The sequence below is a fragment of the Miscanthus floridulus genome, chromosome 5 (genome assembly GCF_019320115.1).
Source record: "Miscanthus floridulus cultivar M001 chromosome 5, ASM1932011v1, whole genome shotgun sequence".
Taxonomy (NCBI): Eukaryota; Viridiplantae; Streptophyta; class Magnoliopsida; order Poales; family Poaceae; genus Miscanthus; species Miscanthus floridulus.
The window spans coordinates 90349299-90366185 of NC_089584.1; the positions used below are offsets into that span (position 1 = coordinate 90349299).

The window sequence follows — 16887 nt, forward strand, 5'->3', positions numbered from 1 at the left end:
ATCGTCGGCTCTCTGGTTGATGCGAGCACGTAGATCACGTCCACCGAGGTGATGGCGGAGATCGTTATTGCCATCGCGGCGATCTCGATTGCCATCTGGGTTGGCCCTGCGACCGTGGTTATCACGGCGATTGTCGCGGTTATCTCGGCGGTTGTCGCCTCGAACGTCGTGGCGGTTATCCTCCCGGCGGCGGTTGTCGTCCCGACCACCATCACGACCACCGTTTCCGCCTTGACGGTTGTCTGATGGGTCGTTATTGCGCGAGCCACGTTGGTTGAGTGGCTGTGAGCGACTTGAGTATTGGCGGCTGTGGCTTGATTCGACAGAAACGGATGGAGCCCGGGCTTGGTTCATCTCTGCGGTCTGAGCCATAGCAGCCGTCAGATAAGCTTGTATGTCATCACGGATTACTTGAGTCTCGGGAGTGTTGGGCAGCCGCTGCATTGTCGCCATAGCGACGGCTACGTTGGCGCTTGGGGTCTTGAAGACTTGTTTGTCCCCCACCCTGTCGAAAGCATTGTTGAGGTCACGTGGCTGGACCCTTATGCGTCGTGCCTCCTGGTCTGCTCCAGCTTCGGTTTGCCGGCGATTAAACCGGTCAATATTGCGTGCTTCGCGTGCAGTCTTTTCTTGTTCTGTTTCGCCAACCGCTGGCGGCTCGTCGTTGCTGACAACATGGATTAAATCCCCTCGTCTTGGCGGGAAAGACGGAAATTGGGGGAAACCCGGGGCGTGGTCTGGTAGATCCAGATCGTATTTGACGCCTTCATCTTCGTGACGCTGAAGCTCGGTGTGGACCGATGCGTTGGAAGCAATGCCGGATGAGGAGCTGGAATCACCCTCTCGGACTGTGTGGACGGATCCTTCTTGATAATCTTCGATCCGGACCATGTTGACGATGTTGCATGGCTTCGGCCGAGATCGGTGTATAGGACACAGATCCGAGCGGCGTCGTAGGTTGTACGCGTAGCTGGAGGCAGCGTTTCGCAGGCCGTAGGGCTGGACCTGGTGGTTCTCCTTCGGGACCTCGTACTCGCAGAGTCGGAGACCCGTCGCGAAGGCTGGCTGGCGACGAGCGGAGCGCCCCTCAGGGGTAGATACGACCACAAGATCTGTTCCAAGTCGTGCAGGACGACTGGTCCGAGCTGGTTGGATAGATCTGTTGCGGGGAGATGTTACCTGCTCATTAGGTTGACTTTGAATCGTACTTACCAGAGCTAGGGTTTCAGCGAGTTTGATGCCGACCCGATCGATGGAGTCGAGCAAGTCGGTGTCGTCGATCTGCTTTCCTTTGTAGCGGGGAAACGGACGACGGGTTGTCGGCGTGGCTGTAATCGTGGTCGGAGCCAGATGTACCGTGGTCGGAGCCAGATCCATCGTGGTCGGAGCCACGTTAGTCGTGGTCGGAGCCGTGTCCACCGTGGTCGGAGCCGTAGCCGATGCAGGTGAAGTAGTCGTCGGCGCGGGTTGAATCCACGCCTCCTCCGCGGTCATGGCGATGGAAACGTCGGGGCCGGTGGTCCAGGTGATCTGGCCGACGGTGAACGTGAGGCCGTTGGGCGTAGCCATGGAGCCGGAGATGATGACCATCTTGTTTGCTTGGAGAGCAGTACGCACACCCCCTACCTGGCGCGCCACTGTCGACGAAATATGGTCGGCAGTCTACCTAGGGGTATGCCCAAGGTAGTAGATTATCGGCAGACAGATGCGCAAGTCCCAAACAAGACGGTGACGCAAGACAGACACGAGGTTTTATCCAGGTTCGGCCGCCAAGAAGGCGTAATACCTACGTCCTGCGTCTGATTTGTATTGCTGTATGTCAATGAGAGATGTTTTTTAGAGGGGTCCCCTGCCCGCCTTATATAGTCCGGGGGGCAGGGTTACAGATCTGGAAACTAATCCTAGTCAGTTACAATTGCCATATGTGGCCGGACAAGGATTCCTATTCTAATCGACCAGGATCCTGCTTGGTCGCCAAATCCATCTTGATTCCTTGTGCGGGACTCCGATCAGGTGGACCGAGCCGCACGTCGTTTTTCGGGTGGACTGAACCCATCGATCCGGGCCAGCCCAAGCTTAGCCGTAAGGGTATAGGGGTTAATACCCCCACACTTTGCCTATCCCCTTTTGCAAAAGTGCCCCTCCCCTTCATTGAAATCAACCCATAGTCCAACTGTGTTCAACAGTATTTAAAAGCAGTGTTCGCCTACACGGCCGTGTAGACCGATTACTCGGCGTGTAATCGCTACTCGGTAGCCGAACGTGCAGTTTAGGCCATAAACGGTAGGTTACACGAGATCGCCGTGTAAACGATAAAAACGACCGTGTAATCGGTCTACACGGCCGTGTAGGCGAACACTAGGTAATATTTTGAAAATAAATTATTTTCAAAATATTACCAATGTTTATGATGTGTAATAAGTACCATTAAATTAGTTGTGGAATATACTTTCATAATAAAATTATTTGAATATACAAATATTAATATTACTTTCTACATACTTAGTCAAACTTAAAAGAGTTTGACTCCTCGATAAGCGAGATGTGCATTTATTTTTGGATGGAGGGAGTATTTTATTAGGCACTTAGGCTATTAGGTCTAGCACTTAGATTCTTAATTCTATATTATTGGACTAACCGTTGTTGTGTAATTCTATATTATCTATGTTATAGGAATATATACACAGGTTATTATAGTTATTTTTATAAATAAAGTAAAAATGAGTAATCCGTGTAAAACCGTGTACACGGTCTAAACGCTACACGAGACCTCGCCGACGGTCTAGCGTTTACCGTTTAGGAAAACATTGTTTAAAAGAGGTCCCTCTTTCTTTTGTTTTCACCCCTGCCTTTTCTTCAAATAGTACCCGCAGTCCTTTACCAGTTTAAAATCAGATTTTATTTATTTTAAATTCAAAAATCAAGTTTGATCTATTTACAAAATTGCCACTATCTTCATTAGGCCATATCTTCTCCGTTTTAACTCTGATTTGACCCGTTCAAGTTGCGTTAGATTCGTAATGACATAATATCAATGTTTTTCATGTCAAGAGCTCTAGAATTTTATGATTTAACGTCTAACTTAAATAATGATTATGCAATTAGATTTTTCTAATTAAAAGTAACTTATGTTTTTTACCTTGAGCAATTATATGATTAGTTTTACCTTGTTTTTCTAAATTAGGTATAATTTGACTTAACTCAATTAAGGTATTTCTCAGAAGTATCTTATATATGTTTTATATATCTAAAATAAATAAAGTCTATAGTTTCTTTTCGAAGCAAATCTATCGCTAGATGTATCTTTTTCACCGTAGCTCCGATTAGAGTGCTTTTCGCGTATGTATGTTCGTAGCAACGTGTAGAATATTTTAAAATATTTTTACTTATTGTTTCATATGTTTGGTGTATTGTTCTAATTTAGTTCTATTGTTTATTTTGTGTATAATTGCATGGATGTTTATGTGATGCTATATGAACATGACCAGTCGGTGAGCTATTCGTGGTGAATCAAGAAGCAGATCTTGAAAGATTTGGACTAGAAGAAGATCAGAGTTTTAAGGCAAGTATAGCATGGGATCTTCTTTGTTGTCCTATACACCTTTAATCATTTAATTCATACTGCATGTGTCTATCTTGACTACCACTAAGGATTTTATTGTACTTTGTTACCTCGTACCTTGTCACCTATGGGGTATTGCATTGGGTAGTATAATGCTAGTGCTCAACCAAAACCATGATCTTGTAACTGACTAATGGTATATGTATTAAACACTAAAAGATGCTTTTTAGCAACATGGAATCAGGGGCTAAAGCATTGAGCTATTTTTATGGTGCTCTAGATTTCTCTCCCTAAGGACTTATCTGTAAGTGATCATCTGAGACTTACAGTACAGCTGTGAGGCTACATGGCTCTGGCTTTAGCTTAGTATGAGGACCTTTTCTAGCTCGTTAGTGGTTACCTTTATTGGCGTAAGAATGGCTTGACGAATCAGGTATAGTGCGGCCTCTGTCCCCCTGTGTATAGGCTGCGCGTCATTGTGTCATCGGAAAGTGAGGCTCTATATCTGTTTGCCGAGTGAATCTAATGGCCCTAACTTGTTAGACGAATCTTTAAAAGGTTTTATAGTGAACCCTATCGATCTTCCTAGGTAGTGGGTCAAGAGGTTGATCACTTCGGGTAAAAGGGTAAATCACGACTCACAGTGAAAGTGTACAACCTCTACAGAGTGTAAAACTGACATATTAGTCGTGCTCACGGTCACGAACGACCTTAGAACCCTTACGGAATAGATGATGAACATTAATGATATTAATAATAAAGATGCTCACTAATGATTACTGTTTATGCTATTTATTATTCATGTTTATCTGATTATGTGTTTATATGGGCTTGTGAATAAACTTGTTATCACCCAATTGCTAAAAGATGACTCCTTAAAAGCTAATCGCAGTTAAACTAGTGTCAGCCTTTTGAGCCTCATGAACCCCATGTTATATTTGTTGAGTACGATATGTACTTACGGTTGCTTTACTTTTTAAAACTTTGGAAAAATCTCGGATGGGTACCAGATTGCTAGAGTTTGGAGGAATTAGACTTGTGATCAACCAGTCAGTTGTCCCTGTGGAATTGGAGTCTTCACCCGAAGATCGAAGTTGTCTTTTTCTGTTGTGTGTTGTCTAAGGTTATATCCTTTATACTAAGTATGTTATATATTGAGCATTGTCTTTCGATATTACCCTTATTTATGGCTATATGTGAGATTTGACTTCTTGGGCTCACATATGATGTGTATATGGGTTTGTTCTTAAAACCGGGTGCGACACCAAACTTATATGGACATTTTTCATATCTTCCTAGAGCTAAATCTAATTTATATACTTTTATATATTTTTTAGTGAGCTCAAATATTTTATTTGAAAATATATTTATGCATCTTTGAATTTCTAAAAAATTAGAGTTATTGATCATGGTTTACCAGGATTATTTAATTAAAAATTGACAAAATGGGTATCACTTCAAACCAGGACAAGGAGGAAATTTAAAAGGGTTTGGGTGTTATCGGAGACTTTGTCTCCAGTTTTGGAGTTGGCGAAGGAGAACTGAACTACGAGATAGTTCAACGAGGCAAAGGATTTTTTATGCACTAGATAGAATCTCGCTCCTGGCAGAAGTTCTGTCTATTGTCGAAGGATTCACGATTGGCCGAATCGACCATTCTCCGTTAGTGGTCATCACCCGTCAAAAGCAAAACACGCGTTCGGCTGTGACAAACATAAGAAAACTGTTGGCACTCTCAATTATTGGGCAACTGTGTAAGATTCGTGTAGTAATATATCCTCACAACCAAATCGTGAAACCGTACAAATCCATATCCGTGTTGGACTCGTGGTGCTATTTAGGAGTATGGTTTATCACTAAGCAGGCCATCTTATGCGGCAAATCATCAAGCAACGAGGCGGGTAACATAAATAAAGCAAGGCAAGCTTCCCACACAGCTAGCATACGTGCGGGCGCGGGCGCGGGGGCTACTGTCCCGCGGCGAACGCCTCGACTGGGAAGGTCTTGGTGACGCCGGCGAGGCTCTTGAAGTGGATCTTGCCCGTGGGCGGGTCGTCGACGATGATCTCGTTGACGGGAGGCCACAGCATGAGCTCCTTGGCCTTGACGCCCTTGAGCTTCTTGATGCGCTTGGCGCTGACGTACCCGGTGATCTCCACGTCGTAGCTCACCTGCTTGCTCACCAGCTTGAACTTGTGCTCCACCTTCTTCCGCTGCGCGATCCACATGTAGCCCGTGGCGCGCACGAACCCGACCTCGATGACGTCCTCCAGGGGCAGCAGGCCCAGCGGGAGGCCGAACTCCTCCAGCAGCGACACCGCCATCTTCAGGCCCTCCTCGTGCCCCTTCTTCACCACGCCGCCCTCCCTCTCGGCCATGCCTGATTGCTTAGCTGATCGATCGGTTCGTTGAGAAATTACCTGTTGATCGATCGATCGAAGCTGTGGTTTGCGTGTGGCTGTTGGGGGTTGATTTATATACATATATAGGGAGGTGAACCAGGAAACGCCAAACGAAAGAGTGCTGACAGGCCTCGAATTAATCGTTGGGTTTTTTAGATGTTTGCCTTGCGGATGTTCGAGTTCGACGACGGAATGACCGAGCTCGATGCTACTTGTTGGTAGTGCCCAAGGTAGTGTTGTCTGTTTGTCAGCTTGGCGTTGCCTACTCCGAAGGGCCGGCAATGCCGCCCGTGCAATGCTTGTCCTTCTCAAGTCCCAACAAAAGTTTGCAGAGGTCATTGACAGATGGTTCAAACTTCCCTTCTCCATCAGAATTGCAAGCGTTGAGAGAACAGAGAATGTCACAATATTGTCACAGCTAAGGCAAGTTTTATAGAGTGGCGATCAGACCGGCTATGTTGTAGGGAGCAGAATGTTAGCCTACAAAGATTCGTCATGTTCAACAACTGAGTATTGCAGAAATACGTATGTTATAATGGATTTGTGGTCACACAAGAATGGATCGAGTTAGGAACGATGATATACGTGACCGCCTAGGGGTAGCACCAATTGAAGAAAAGCTTGTCCAACATCGGTTGAGGTGGTTTGGCCATGTCCAAAGGATCAGAGGCACCAGCGTATTGTGGAGTTCTAAGCCAAACTAATAATGTTTGGGGAGAGGTAGACCGAAATTGATATAGGGAGAGACAATAAAAAGATATTTGAAAGCTTACGATAAACCTAGAGATCTATATTTGAATGGGAGTGCTTGGAAAGCAGCTATTGATGTGCATGAACCGTGACTAGAGGCTCTGGATGGGTTTCAACTCTAACCTACCCTAACTTGTTTGGGACTAATAGGCTTTGTTGTTGTTGTAGCTACTCGTGGAAAATGCCTTTTTTTTAGTCCATGTGGGCCCTTGTTTCATCAGGAAATCAAGTTAGGCATAAACTTGCAAATCGAAGTCAGAATGGTGAACAAAATTAGCTTGAGGCATAACCTTGGGTTCATGATATTCAGAATAAGACTAATCACGAGCCTCAGCTATGACTATGAGCCCTACAGCATTCACATCAAAAAGGGCATAGAGAATCAGACATTTGGTTCCAACAATTTATTTTTATTCTTGCAAATCACATCAGTACTACACCCCAAGAGTTTATTTTCTGGTCCTCAAACAGGAGCAATACAGGCAATCTAAGAGTTCAAAAGTGGGCCTCAGCTTATGAAGACTGACGAAGCTCTGGACGCACGAAATCCGCATCAGCAGTCACTGAGATGTCAACAGTGGGCCTCAGCTGAGCACAGACTTCAATGGCACCGTGAACAGGGTCAGACATGAAGTTGCTGATGAGGTCTTGGTTGATTGGTGCTTTCTTGTCAACAGTCACAAACGCTTGTTGGGTCAAGATGTAATCGAAGCGTGGTGCCCACTTCCTAGATCCCAAGCGAGCAGTTGTGGAGCAATTATCAACCATGAAGGCAACCCCACGAGCATGCATAAACGGGTTCAATGAGTCCACAGACTCGATCAGGCTCTCGTTAATAATCTCCGAGTAAGAGTGACCCTTCTTTCTAAGGACCTCAATCTACAATGGAGCGAAACAAAAGACTGTTAAATATTTCACTAACCAGTGTAATGAAACCATATTACCCTTTCTGGATATGGAATCGAACCTGAGCCATCATTAGTGCAACATACACTCCAGCAGTGAAGGGATGCAATGGACCAAGATCACCTTGTGGCCTGGTTGAACGGACCCTTTCACCCACCTTCCACATACGTGTTTGATCAATGTTTCCCATAGGGAAAGCAGGAAGCCCTTCCTTCTCCTGTTAAGAGAGAGGAAAATGCATGTAAACATTTTATTTTGTTTCATTGGAGATCCACAAATAGAATATGGTTTAGCATTTTAGCAGACGGGAAGGCATACATAAAATCTCCTCCCAGCCAACACCACACTTCTAATCTCACTTCCAGAAGAAACATCTTCATAGCACTCATACAATATGTCCATGCATGGGTAATATGCTGCACTATAGGCCTCAATAAACTGATTTTTTCCTTCTTCGGTCAAGGAGTTGTACACTTCAAGCATCCCCTGGTACCATGGAAAGACATGTGATGAGTAAAGCCAAAATGAAACAATCAAAAGATAAGAAAAGCTTTGTGTACCTTCTTTGAAATAGTTTTTGATATAATTCCAGTGATGCTCTCTACAGTATTCTTATATGCTGAGTCCTCATCCATTCCTTGTTCTGTGTATCTCCTGAAAAGAGCCTCCACCATGCCATGGACAGCACCAAGCAAAATACCTGTGTAATAAATAGTTAGACACAGACTCAAAGTGCAAAACTTTACTTCGTTGGACAGGAAAATAGGCCACCTCGCTCGCCAAAAATGTCGCTCCGGTACTCCTGCTCTAGAGTAGTAGCAAATGTGAAAGGAGAACCTAGAGCTACTGACCACCCTAGAGCTACATCTGTTGCCCTTCCATCAACATCCTATAAAATGCAAAGAACACGAGGATGTCAATAGAGATTCAAAAAAATATACAATTGACTTGAAGGAAGAACCAAACAAAACACAACATGTGTAACATATGTAATATACCTGGTGAAGGTAAACAAGTAATAAACTATTCAGACAATAATCATATGTAACATACCTGGTCAACAGCAAAGCTAGCATTGATACCAGCACCATTAATCTCTTTGCCCTGAACATAAAGTCTTCTAACTGATGGGCCCATTCCCTTGGGGCATACAGCAATCACGCTGATGTTTTTAGGGAAATCAAGACCCAGAGATTGCAAATGTCCAAGGAGAAATCCATGTGACAAACCAAGAATACTGTTTGGTTTCATGTGTGAGAAAATTTTCTCGTAGTTATCAGCCTGTACAGAGTATTGAAGCACAGTCAATGTCATCAGACTTTTAAACATATAAGAGTGTGACCAACTAGAATCAGTCTCACCTCAAAGCAACACAATTAAATAATAATAATTGAAATAACACAAGGTGCAACACTACACCAGGGAATGATCAACAGAAAGAAGTTTCAAAAAGAATCCACAGAAAGTATGCAGCATATGAGCATATAAATCAAATGAAGTAGCAAACCTGAGCAGAATCAGATATCAGCAGCAAAACAAGATCACTGCTTGATACAGTCTCCCATATATCACCCAGTGTCCCACTCTCTTCGGTGAATCCCGCTGCTCGAGCTTCATCAAAAGATTTAGAACCTTTCCGGAGACCAATCTGAAACCAAAACAACAGAATCAGAGAGGCAAATACTGCTTACTGCTTAAGTAACATCGAGTCAACAAGAAACCAAGGAACATATGATGGCCCATTCAAGCAATGATTTAGAGCTACCATCCGTCAGAAAATTTGACTTTCTCTATCAGGGCTAAGATATGCTGTACTAGCAGAATGCAAAGAAGACCTAACCTTAACAACAACGTCTGCCTTTGCCTCAACAAGTGAGTCTCTCAAGTTCTGAGCTTGCGCAGGACCCTGCAAAATTAATAATGACTATTATGTCAATGCCTGCACATGGTTTCTATCAATGTGTAGAGACCTCCTGTCTTCTACACAACTTATAGAAACAGAAAATTCATGTCCAAAAGTAAATAGGAAAAATATTGATGGGTAAACAACTATAACTTAAACAATGAAATATAAGAAAATACTGTGCATTTACATCTACTCTAGATAATTCAATTGATATTGCCATTAGGGAAGGTATTCATTGCATCCAACACCAACGAACAAAGCAACATCAATATTGATTCCTACTAAACCAAACTACATATACCTAATATAGAGTAACGTTAGCACAGTAATAACAATTAAGATCAATAGCAGGGACTAAGTCAGGCCATGTGCTCTGTAGACTATAGTGACATGTTTGCTCAACATTAATAGTTTCAAGTGATTAATACTAGCATATAATGTTTTTGTTCTTCACCATCATGCAAATTGGCCCTACCATATTCATCCGACAAAAGAGTGCTCGAGCAAAAATGTTAATAGCCATATAATCAAAATCTGAAGTTGGTCACAAAGATATTGTCCCCAAGAGCACGCTACCATTTGGGCACTTACAATGACTTCTATCTGTACTCAAATAGAATAACCCAACACATTCGACAGAAGAAAACGCGGATAGAGACGAACAGTTCAGTCTGACAAAACAGAGTTCGTAGGCCTTTTAACCTGCGAGCCCCAGCCGATTACGCCGATCTGTTTGATTCCCTTGAAGGCCTCCGGCAACAGTGGGAACAGATCCCTCCCACCCCTCACGATATACTGCAACACAAACCAGCAAAATCAGCAGCGTGTGTGGGTTTCGCACAAACTAATCCACGAAGGATCACGGAAGCACAGGCTAGGCCTGCAAATCATACCTCCTCATGGCCGGCCAGGGACACCTTTTCCTTCTTGAAGACGGAGGTCTCGAAGTCGAGAGACGGCATGGCGGTGCCGATGACCGACGGCGACGAGACCTTCGCAGCCACGGCGCCGCGGCGGCCCGCGGAGGCGGCGAGGAGGCATGGGGGCTGCGTGGCGGGGAAGGAGACGGAGGTAGCGGCCGTGCCTACGGAGGGGGCGGGGTTTAGGGTTTTGCGGGCGATGGCGAGGTAGGTGGTGGAGGAGGTGGCCGCCGCCATTTCAGAGGAGCGAAGGGCTAGTGATGCGTGAGGGTGGCTGGCTGAAAAGAGGGGATTTCCGGAGATGCGGCCGTGAGCTTTTACGTGTGGGATCGTAGGGCAGAAAAGTTGGTGACAGTAGGAACACCGTATATAGGCCCTGTTGGTTCCGACCTTCTAAAACTTAGAAGTTTTAGGCAGCCTTTTAAAATCTCCTAAATAAGTGTTTAGTTGCACCTTCTAAAACTGACTAAAAGCAGTAAATGTTGTTGAACAAAAACACTTTTACCCTTCTTTAGGAGAGAGAGAGGGAGGGGGCAATAAATGAGGGGTAGTGGGGGTCCAGGAAGGACTTTAGGAGGTTTTAGGAGAGGGTAGAGCTCCTAAAGAAAAACCAGCCTCCTAAAACTTTTAGGAGGTTTTAGGAGGAGGTGTTTGGTTCTTTAGACAGATTCTATCCAGATTTTAGCTCCTAAAGCTTTTAGGAGGGATAACCAAATAGGGCCATAGTAGTAGTACAAGTAAAAAAAACATTTGGCTCGGTTGGCTTGAACTTATCCACGGTTAGGCAGTGAAGCGATCAGGGTTTAAGGGCCTTGTTTAGTTTCTGCTCTAAAATTTAGTTTCTATCACATCGTATATCTAGACACATGTATAGAGTATTAAATATAAACTACAAAAATAACTAATTGCACATATTACGACTACTTTATGAGACGAATTTTTTAGGCTAATTAGTCCATGATTTGACAATGTGGTGCTACAGTAAACATATGCTAATGACAGATTAATTAGGTTTAATAAATTCGTCTCGCGGATTCTTGAGGGCTTCTGTAATTTGTTTTATTATTACTATATAACACCCACATGTTACGCCCCTACGTGACACCCCTAAAGTTTAGCCCTGGATTTAAACACCACCTAAAACCCAGTCAAAATTGTAATAGGAGATTACAACTACCGGTATTGTTTCCTGATGTAAACAGAGTGTATGTTCATGTAGGGCCTAAGTGTCTATTTGCTGTACAATGTGCCAACCTTTGTTTGTCGCTGAACTTTTCCATACCAAAGAAATATAGGGTGCATTTGCAGCTTTTCTCATCTAAACTCTACCTACAAATCCAACTATTTAGCACAAATGTATACAAAAAACATGCTACGATCACAATATCTATATATCCATCATCTCATATTTAGTTGGACGAAGTTTACCACGCCACCTGTTACGCGGTCGCAAGAGCGTGAGACCCCTCCAGTTGACGCCTCCCACCACGCCCCTAGTATGCGGTGCCCACTAATCCCACCCTCTATAAACTCGTTGCCAACAAGCCTCCCTCGCCCTTGCTTCGTCCAACCACCACCTCCACCCATCGTGGTTGGCAACACTCTGCTGCCTTGCAACTCCGCCCATCCATGGTCAAGCCAATCTTGCCGCCGGGGTTCTAGGGTCGAGGGAGGAAGTACACCCTAACTCCAGCAAAGGTGCGGTGATGGATGGGTTGATGGCACAGGGTCACACGTTCACGCAAGTGCACGACCAGACATTGATTAGAGTTTGTGTATTTAGTTACAATCTAAATCTTTCCCTTATGCCTTAAATTTTAGCCTGGCAAGTTGTCTATATATTAGTATATGTTATTTGGAATATGGGACTGTTAGAGAGAAATATTTAGGAGAGTTTTTTTTGTTAGGATGCCCCTACATGTGAATGAAGAATTAAATTTAGGAGTATTCTTGGGTTGGTTTGACCTCGTTTGGATCTAGTTGGATTTAGATCAATCCATATGTGTTGGGGTGGATATTGAGATGAATCCAATAGCTTTCAAACAAGGCCTAAAAGAGAATAATAATCGCACTAAAAAGGCAAATCAACGTGAGCCATTTGTCACCGGAAGAGACCGCACTAAAAGGGAATAATAATGCTCGTTTAGACCTCTTTGTTCGTAGCTGCAGGCCTTTTATGTTATGTTACCACACACCCCAATGCACTGAAGAATTTGCATTTTCCATCCGAGCAGTTTTTTTACGTGCAGGTGCAGCTGCTTTGCAAGGTCCCCACTCCCCAAAGCCAAAATGGCTTTTCGCTACGGTTTGGGTCAAATCTGCGTGCACTTATTATTCTATAGGCATCGTGTTACGCGTGGTCATGCACATTCCTGAATTTAGGTAGATCGATCCCATGAACAAAAATGCAACTTGGATTCATCGACAATCGCTGTTGTTGCCCTACAGTGGTAGCCATCAGACGCCTACACAAATCCCATATTTTGTACTCCCTCACGACTAAAAAATTGACGTTTTAGATAGCGACACGGTCTTCAAAACATAACTTTAACTACTTATTTTTATAAAGATATTTATCAAAAAGTGATATATGTAATTTTTTGTGAAAGTATTTTTTAAGACAAATCTATATATATGGTTTTTACATTTCCAAACTTAACAATTTAAAAGTTATTTATAATTTATATTTCTAATATTTGATCCCAGCCTTATCCAAAATAACCTCACTTTTTAACATGGAGGAAGTAGCTCGCTCGCAACAGGGCAGAGGCCGTAGCACAGAAAGCCTTGCAAGCTCCTGACCATGCGCAAGGGACTAGCCATTAAATGACCTGAATGCCGATTTAATGCTTAGCTGAGGATCTCAAAGTTGAAGGCATTGCATAGTATGCATTCCACGGAGGCTCTGTTAGGTTATCCCCTAAAGTTTAGTCAGCTAAATCTAGCTCCATTTAGTCATTTTTCATACAAACGTTGTGACTAAATGGGACTAAATGAGTTTTAGCCAACTAGTCATCAAAATATTGCTAAAAGGGACTAAACCTCACATTTTAGTCACTTTGGAGCCAAACACCATGACTAAAAGAAACTAAAAAGCCTCTTCTAGTCTCTTTTAGTCACCCAAACCAAACACCTGATTTAGATGACTAAAATTTAGTCCCTGATTTAGATGACTAAAATTTAGGAGGAAGAAACCAAACAAAGTTACTCCATCCGTTCCAAATTATAAATCATTTTAGCTTTTCTAGATACATAATTTTTACTGCATATTTCGATATACATATGTCTTGATACAAAGTAAAAATTATGTATATCTAAAAAAAAGTCCAAACAACTTACAATTTAGAACGGAGGGAGTACATTACAACGAACATGTTCACAATAATTTTTACCACATGAGAGAACAGAGAAAACAGTTTGCCAATCAAGCCCATAAAAAATCACAACCGTTCCTGCTGCATCTAATGATGAAGGTACACGTCGACCGGAAGCTCACAAGATCATACCACGGATCATTGTGCCGTGGAAGTGTTGGCCTCCGCAGCTGCAGTTTTAATGTAGCCCAAACCTTTCAGCTTCTCCACCAGCTTCCTCTCCGCAGCAGCCTGAAACCATGAACCAGTGAGCGTCAGATATGTTCCACAAGATTGTTATGCAGGTATGAGCCCACCTGTAACTGTAAGTACCTCAAGAATGGGGCTGTCTTTTGGGATGTTGCATGCCAGGACTATGTTCAGACCGGTCTTCAGCACTGAGACATGTAAGGATGCATCCTTTCTGTTACTAAAAGCTACCGTGAATGCAGGGCAATTAGTTACTGTATAAACTGCCAACAGAAACAGTACCTAGACGGCGAGCCATACTTGATCCGGTGTTATCAAATGTTCCTCCCAGTACAGAGGTAACACTCACTCTGTTATCCTGCAAGGGCAACGGAAAAGACAATGTGGCACAATTGTCAACAGAAATAATTAAGCAGCATCTTCTAAAGATGAAACAATTACCGCTTACCGGCCTAGTGGTTGCAGCAGCATATAAATGGCCAAACTTTGTTGTGTTGCATCCAATCCACACATAGATCTGCATCAAAATGAATAAAAAGGAAAAGCTCAAATATGATTACTCACAAAAATATTCTATATACAGCAATTAAAGCATGAGAGGTAACACACTGCAAACAAGCTGTGAGGATATTCTTAAAAAAACAAGCTGTGAGAATTCAAACAAATGTACATCTAAAAATACGATGAATGTAGAGAGTACAGCAACACATCAATTTTTGTCCAGGCAGATTAAAGGCTTGGAGCTAACAATTACAAGTGACATAAAGCGTCCGTCCAGTCATAACCATCGTGACCACAATGTGAACAACCTTAGTCACAAGGACAGGATGAACTTGCCAAATGCTAAAACTAGAATGCTTTCAGGTCACAAGATGATATGATAGACTGCTAGTTACTTATTTTACTGAATGAAAGTACACAGCCAGCTGGTAGAGCACAAACAAAGTTGAAGCCTTATATCATCAGATGTAGCATAAGTTTTTTTTTATATAAATATCAATGAATTCCTGCTATGTCATGACTTTGAACAACTTTCAGTTTGATACTTCAATTGGAGCCAAGAAACCTTGTCTACCTGTTTAGAAAACCTCATTATCTGAAAATGAAGTGTTACATCATGAAGATCCTCTGTGAAACTAGTGACTTGTACGCCCTCCTCAGACGACAAATCACCTGAAGAATAAGTTTTGCCCTCTGTCCGGGTTGGTGAACACACCACCAAATCTGAAAAGCTTGCCCTCAGCTCCTCTGAGGACATCATGCACCTCTAAACCCTGAAACGAGATGAAGTTACATGTTGTTCATATAGGTGGGTAACATGAGCACCTCCTTTTATCAAGCCCTAAAAGGGCATTCCACTACACAATTCGCATGATGTCCATGAGCATGCCGATCACAAAAGAGGACCAAAATAATTGAAATAAAGTTTTGCAGTCACCTAATTTGGGGCAAACCAGTTGTATTTACCAACTAGGGCGAGGTTTCAGAGCGTGGGTATATCGCGAGTGACAGATGCAACAGGCGAAACCTTTTATATTTACAATAGCCAACACGCATGGGTGGCCTGCACGCGCAAGCACCGGATTTGGACTAATCATCCTAGACAAGCAGTAGCTATGTTTCTGCAACTCGAAGCTTGGGGACTCCTCACCTTTGCTTCTGGCTCCGTTAGGCCACGCGGGGAGCGCAGATGAGATGGGGTCCCCACGTCAAGCCTTCCCAGGCCGGCGAGACGGGAGCCGCTCCAGGCGCGCAGCGTGGCTTGGATCCACAGATGCAGGTCGCGGTTTTTGCGTAAGGCTCCAGGCGGCGGCAGCGGCGGCGGCGCTCGGAACGGTGTAGGCGAAACAGCGGCACCTCGGGTCCGCCAGGGGACAGAAGGTTAAGCCCGCTAGGCCCGTGAGAGCAACTCCAGTCTCCAGGTCTGTTTGGATCCGATTTTTTTTTAAGGAAAAACATCATCTGAAAATTTAGCTGACTAAAGTTTACTCTCTTTGCCCCCAAAAAATATAATTAAATTTTATTGAAGAAATTAGTGTAGAGAAAAATGATGTATATACCCCTTCTATAGGTGTGATAATATATATTGATAGCAGTTTGGAAACTATAAAAGTAGCTAAATCTACTAACTATACATACGTGAGCCAAGAGCTAAAATTACACTTACCCTGGGAACAAAGTTTGAACTCTAGAATTTACTTATTTTTGGGACATAGAAAGTACACGACTAAAGTTTAGATCTATGTTGTTTGGATACATAGATAATCGAGAGGGATTCAGACAAATGTTTGGTAGCGCTTCTTGAGACGTCTGAGACCAACTTTAAGCACAACCCTACAAAACAGGGACATGACAAACAACTGCGCATGCGAAGCTCCTAAACTCAAACCGAGAGAGGCTTGTTGGAGCTAGAGGAGCCGAAACATCACGCTTCATGGGCTCCTTCTCTTTGGGATGCTTTGATTGGGCATCGATGCATCCCAAAGTCATGTGTTGTTATTCTCCTCCCTCCTCGGGGCGCCAACGGCAAGCGGAAACGATTGTGTAGGAGCATGCGCCCAGCGGTAGAGGTTGTGCAAAGCGCTGGACGACGACAGGGACAACAGTGAAGGAGCTATGGCGTAAGGAGAGGGACAGTGATGGAATGCAAGTTGTGGTAGGAGGTGAGGCGATGGAGGAGGTGAGGCGTGACAAGAGGGGAGGGGTGGTGGGTGGGAATAGAATAACAGATAGAGAGAAGGGAAGAAATGAGAGAGAAGAGAAGAGAAGAGAAGAAAATAAAGAAAGAAAGAATATAGGAAAGAAAAACAAGAGAAAAAATAGGAAAAATGTATTATACACATTTCATACTTTCATATAGTGTTTGAACAACTAGGCA

General features: G+C 43.5%; 3 protein-coding genes across 5 annotated transcripts; all 3 read right to left on the reverse strand.

Annotated features, from left to right (window-relative positions):
* Window positions 1–5398: 5398 nt before the first annotated feature.
* On the reverse strand, window positions 5399–6429 carry LOC136452580 (uncharacterized). The gene has a single exon (XM_066453188.1). The coding sequence runs from the start codon at window positions 6331–6333 to the stop codon at window positions 5530–5532; it is 804 nt and encodes a 267-aa protein (XP_066309285.1). The 5' UTR covers window positions 6334–6429; the 3' UTR covers window positions 5399–5529.
* Window positions 6430–7103: 674 nt separating this feature from the next.
* On the reverse strand, window positions 7104–10755 carry LOC136450217 (ketol-acid reductoisomerase, chloroplastic-like). The gene is made up of 10 exons (XM_066450583.1): window positions 10420–10755; window positions 10229–10321; window positions 9461–9526; window positions 9128–9268; window positions 8674–8901; window positions 8392–8509; window positions 8181–8320; window positions 7939–8106; window positions 7682–7837; window positions 7104–7593 (listed from the first exon to the last, which is right to left on the reverse strand). Exons 1-10 carry the CDS (start codon window positions 10681–10683, stop codon window positions 7228–7230), a joined length of 1740 nt encoding a protein of 579 aa, XP_066306680.1. The 5' UTR covers window positions 10684–10755; the 3' UTR covers window positions 7104–7227.
* Window positions 10756–13583: 2828 nt separating this feature from the next.
* LOC136450218 (uncharacterized) lies at window positions 13584–15914 on the reverse strand. Of its 3 annotated transcripts, none has more exons than XM_066450585.1 (6): window positions 15661–15914; window positions 15085–15276; window positions 14458–14526; window positions 14292–14367; window positions 14133–14197; window positions 13584–14051 (listed from the first exon to the last, which is right to left on the reverse strand). In XM_066450585.1, exons 2-6 carry the CDS (start codon window positions 15268–15270, stop codon window positions 13959–13961), a joined length of 489 nt encoding a protein of 162 aa, XP_066306682.1. In that variant the 5' UTR covers window positions 15271–15276; window positions 15661–15914; the 3' UTR covers window positions 13584–13958. The 3 variants fall into 3 exon arrangements, with proteins under 3 accessions (XP_066306682.1, XP_066306681.1, XP_066306683.1); XM_066450584.1 differs by having other exon boundaries at window positions 15085–15283; XM_066450586.1 differs by having other exon boundaries at window positions 14117–14197; window positions 15085–15283.
* Between the last annotated feature and the right edge of the window lie 973 nt (window positions 15915–16887).

Coding starts and splice junctions, on each gene's coding strand:
- LOC136452580 (XM_066453188.1), bottom strand. CDS start 6,333: ATGGAGAAGGGAAGTTTGAACCATCTGTCAATGACCTCTGCAAACTTT.
- LOC136450217 (XM_066450583.1), bottom strand. CDS start 10,683: ATGGCGGCGGCCACCTCCTCCACCACCTACCTCGCCATCGCCCGCAAA. Junction 9,269..9,460: donor AGGCAGACGTTGTTGTTAAG/GTTAGGTCTTCT, acceptor TTTTGGTTTCAG/ATTGGTCTCCGGAAAGGTTC. Junction 8,902..9,127: donor TGATATCTGATTCTGCTCAG/GTTTGCTACTTC, acceptor TACTCTGTACAG/GCTGATAACTACGAGAAAAT.
- LOC136450218 (XM_066450585.1), bottom strand. CDS start 15,270: ATGATGTCCTCAGAGGAGCTGAGGGCAAGCTTTTCAGATTTGGTGGTG. Junction 14,527..15,084: donor TAATGAGGTTTTCTAAACAG/GTAGACAAGGTT, acceptor ATTTTGATGCAG/ATCTATGTGTGGATTGGATG. Junction 14,198..14,291: donor AAGTATGGCTCGCCGTCTAG/GTACTGTTTCTG, acceptor TACATGTCTCAG/TGCTGAAGACCGGTCTGAAC.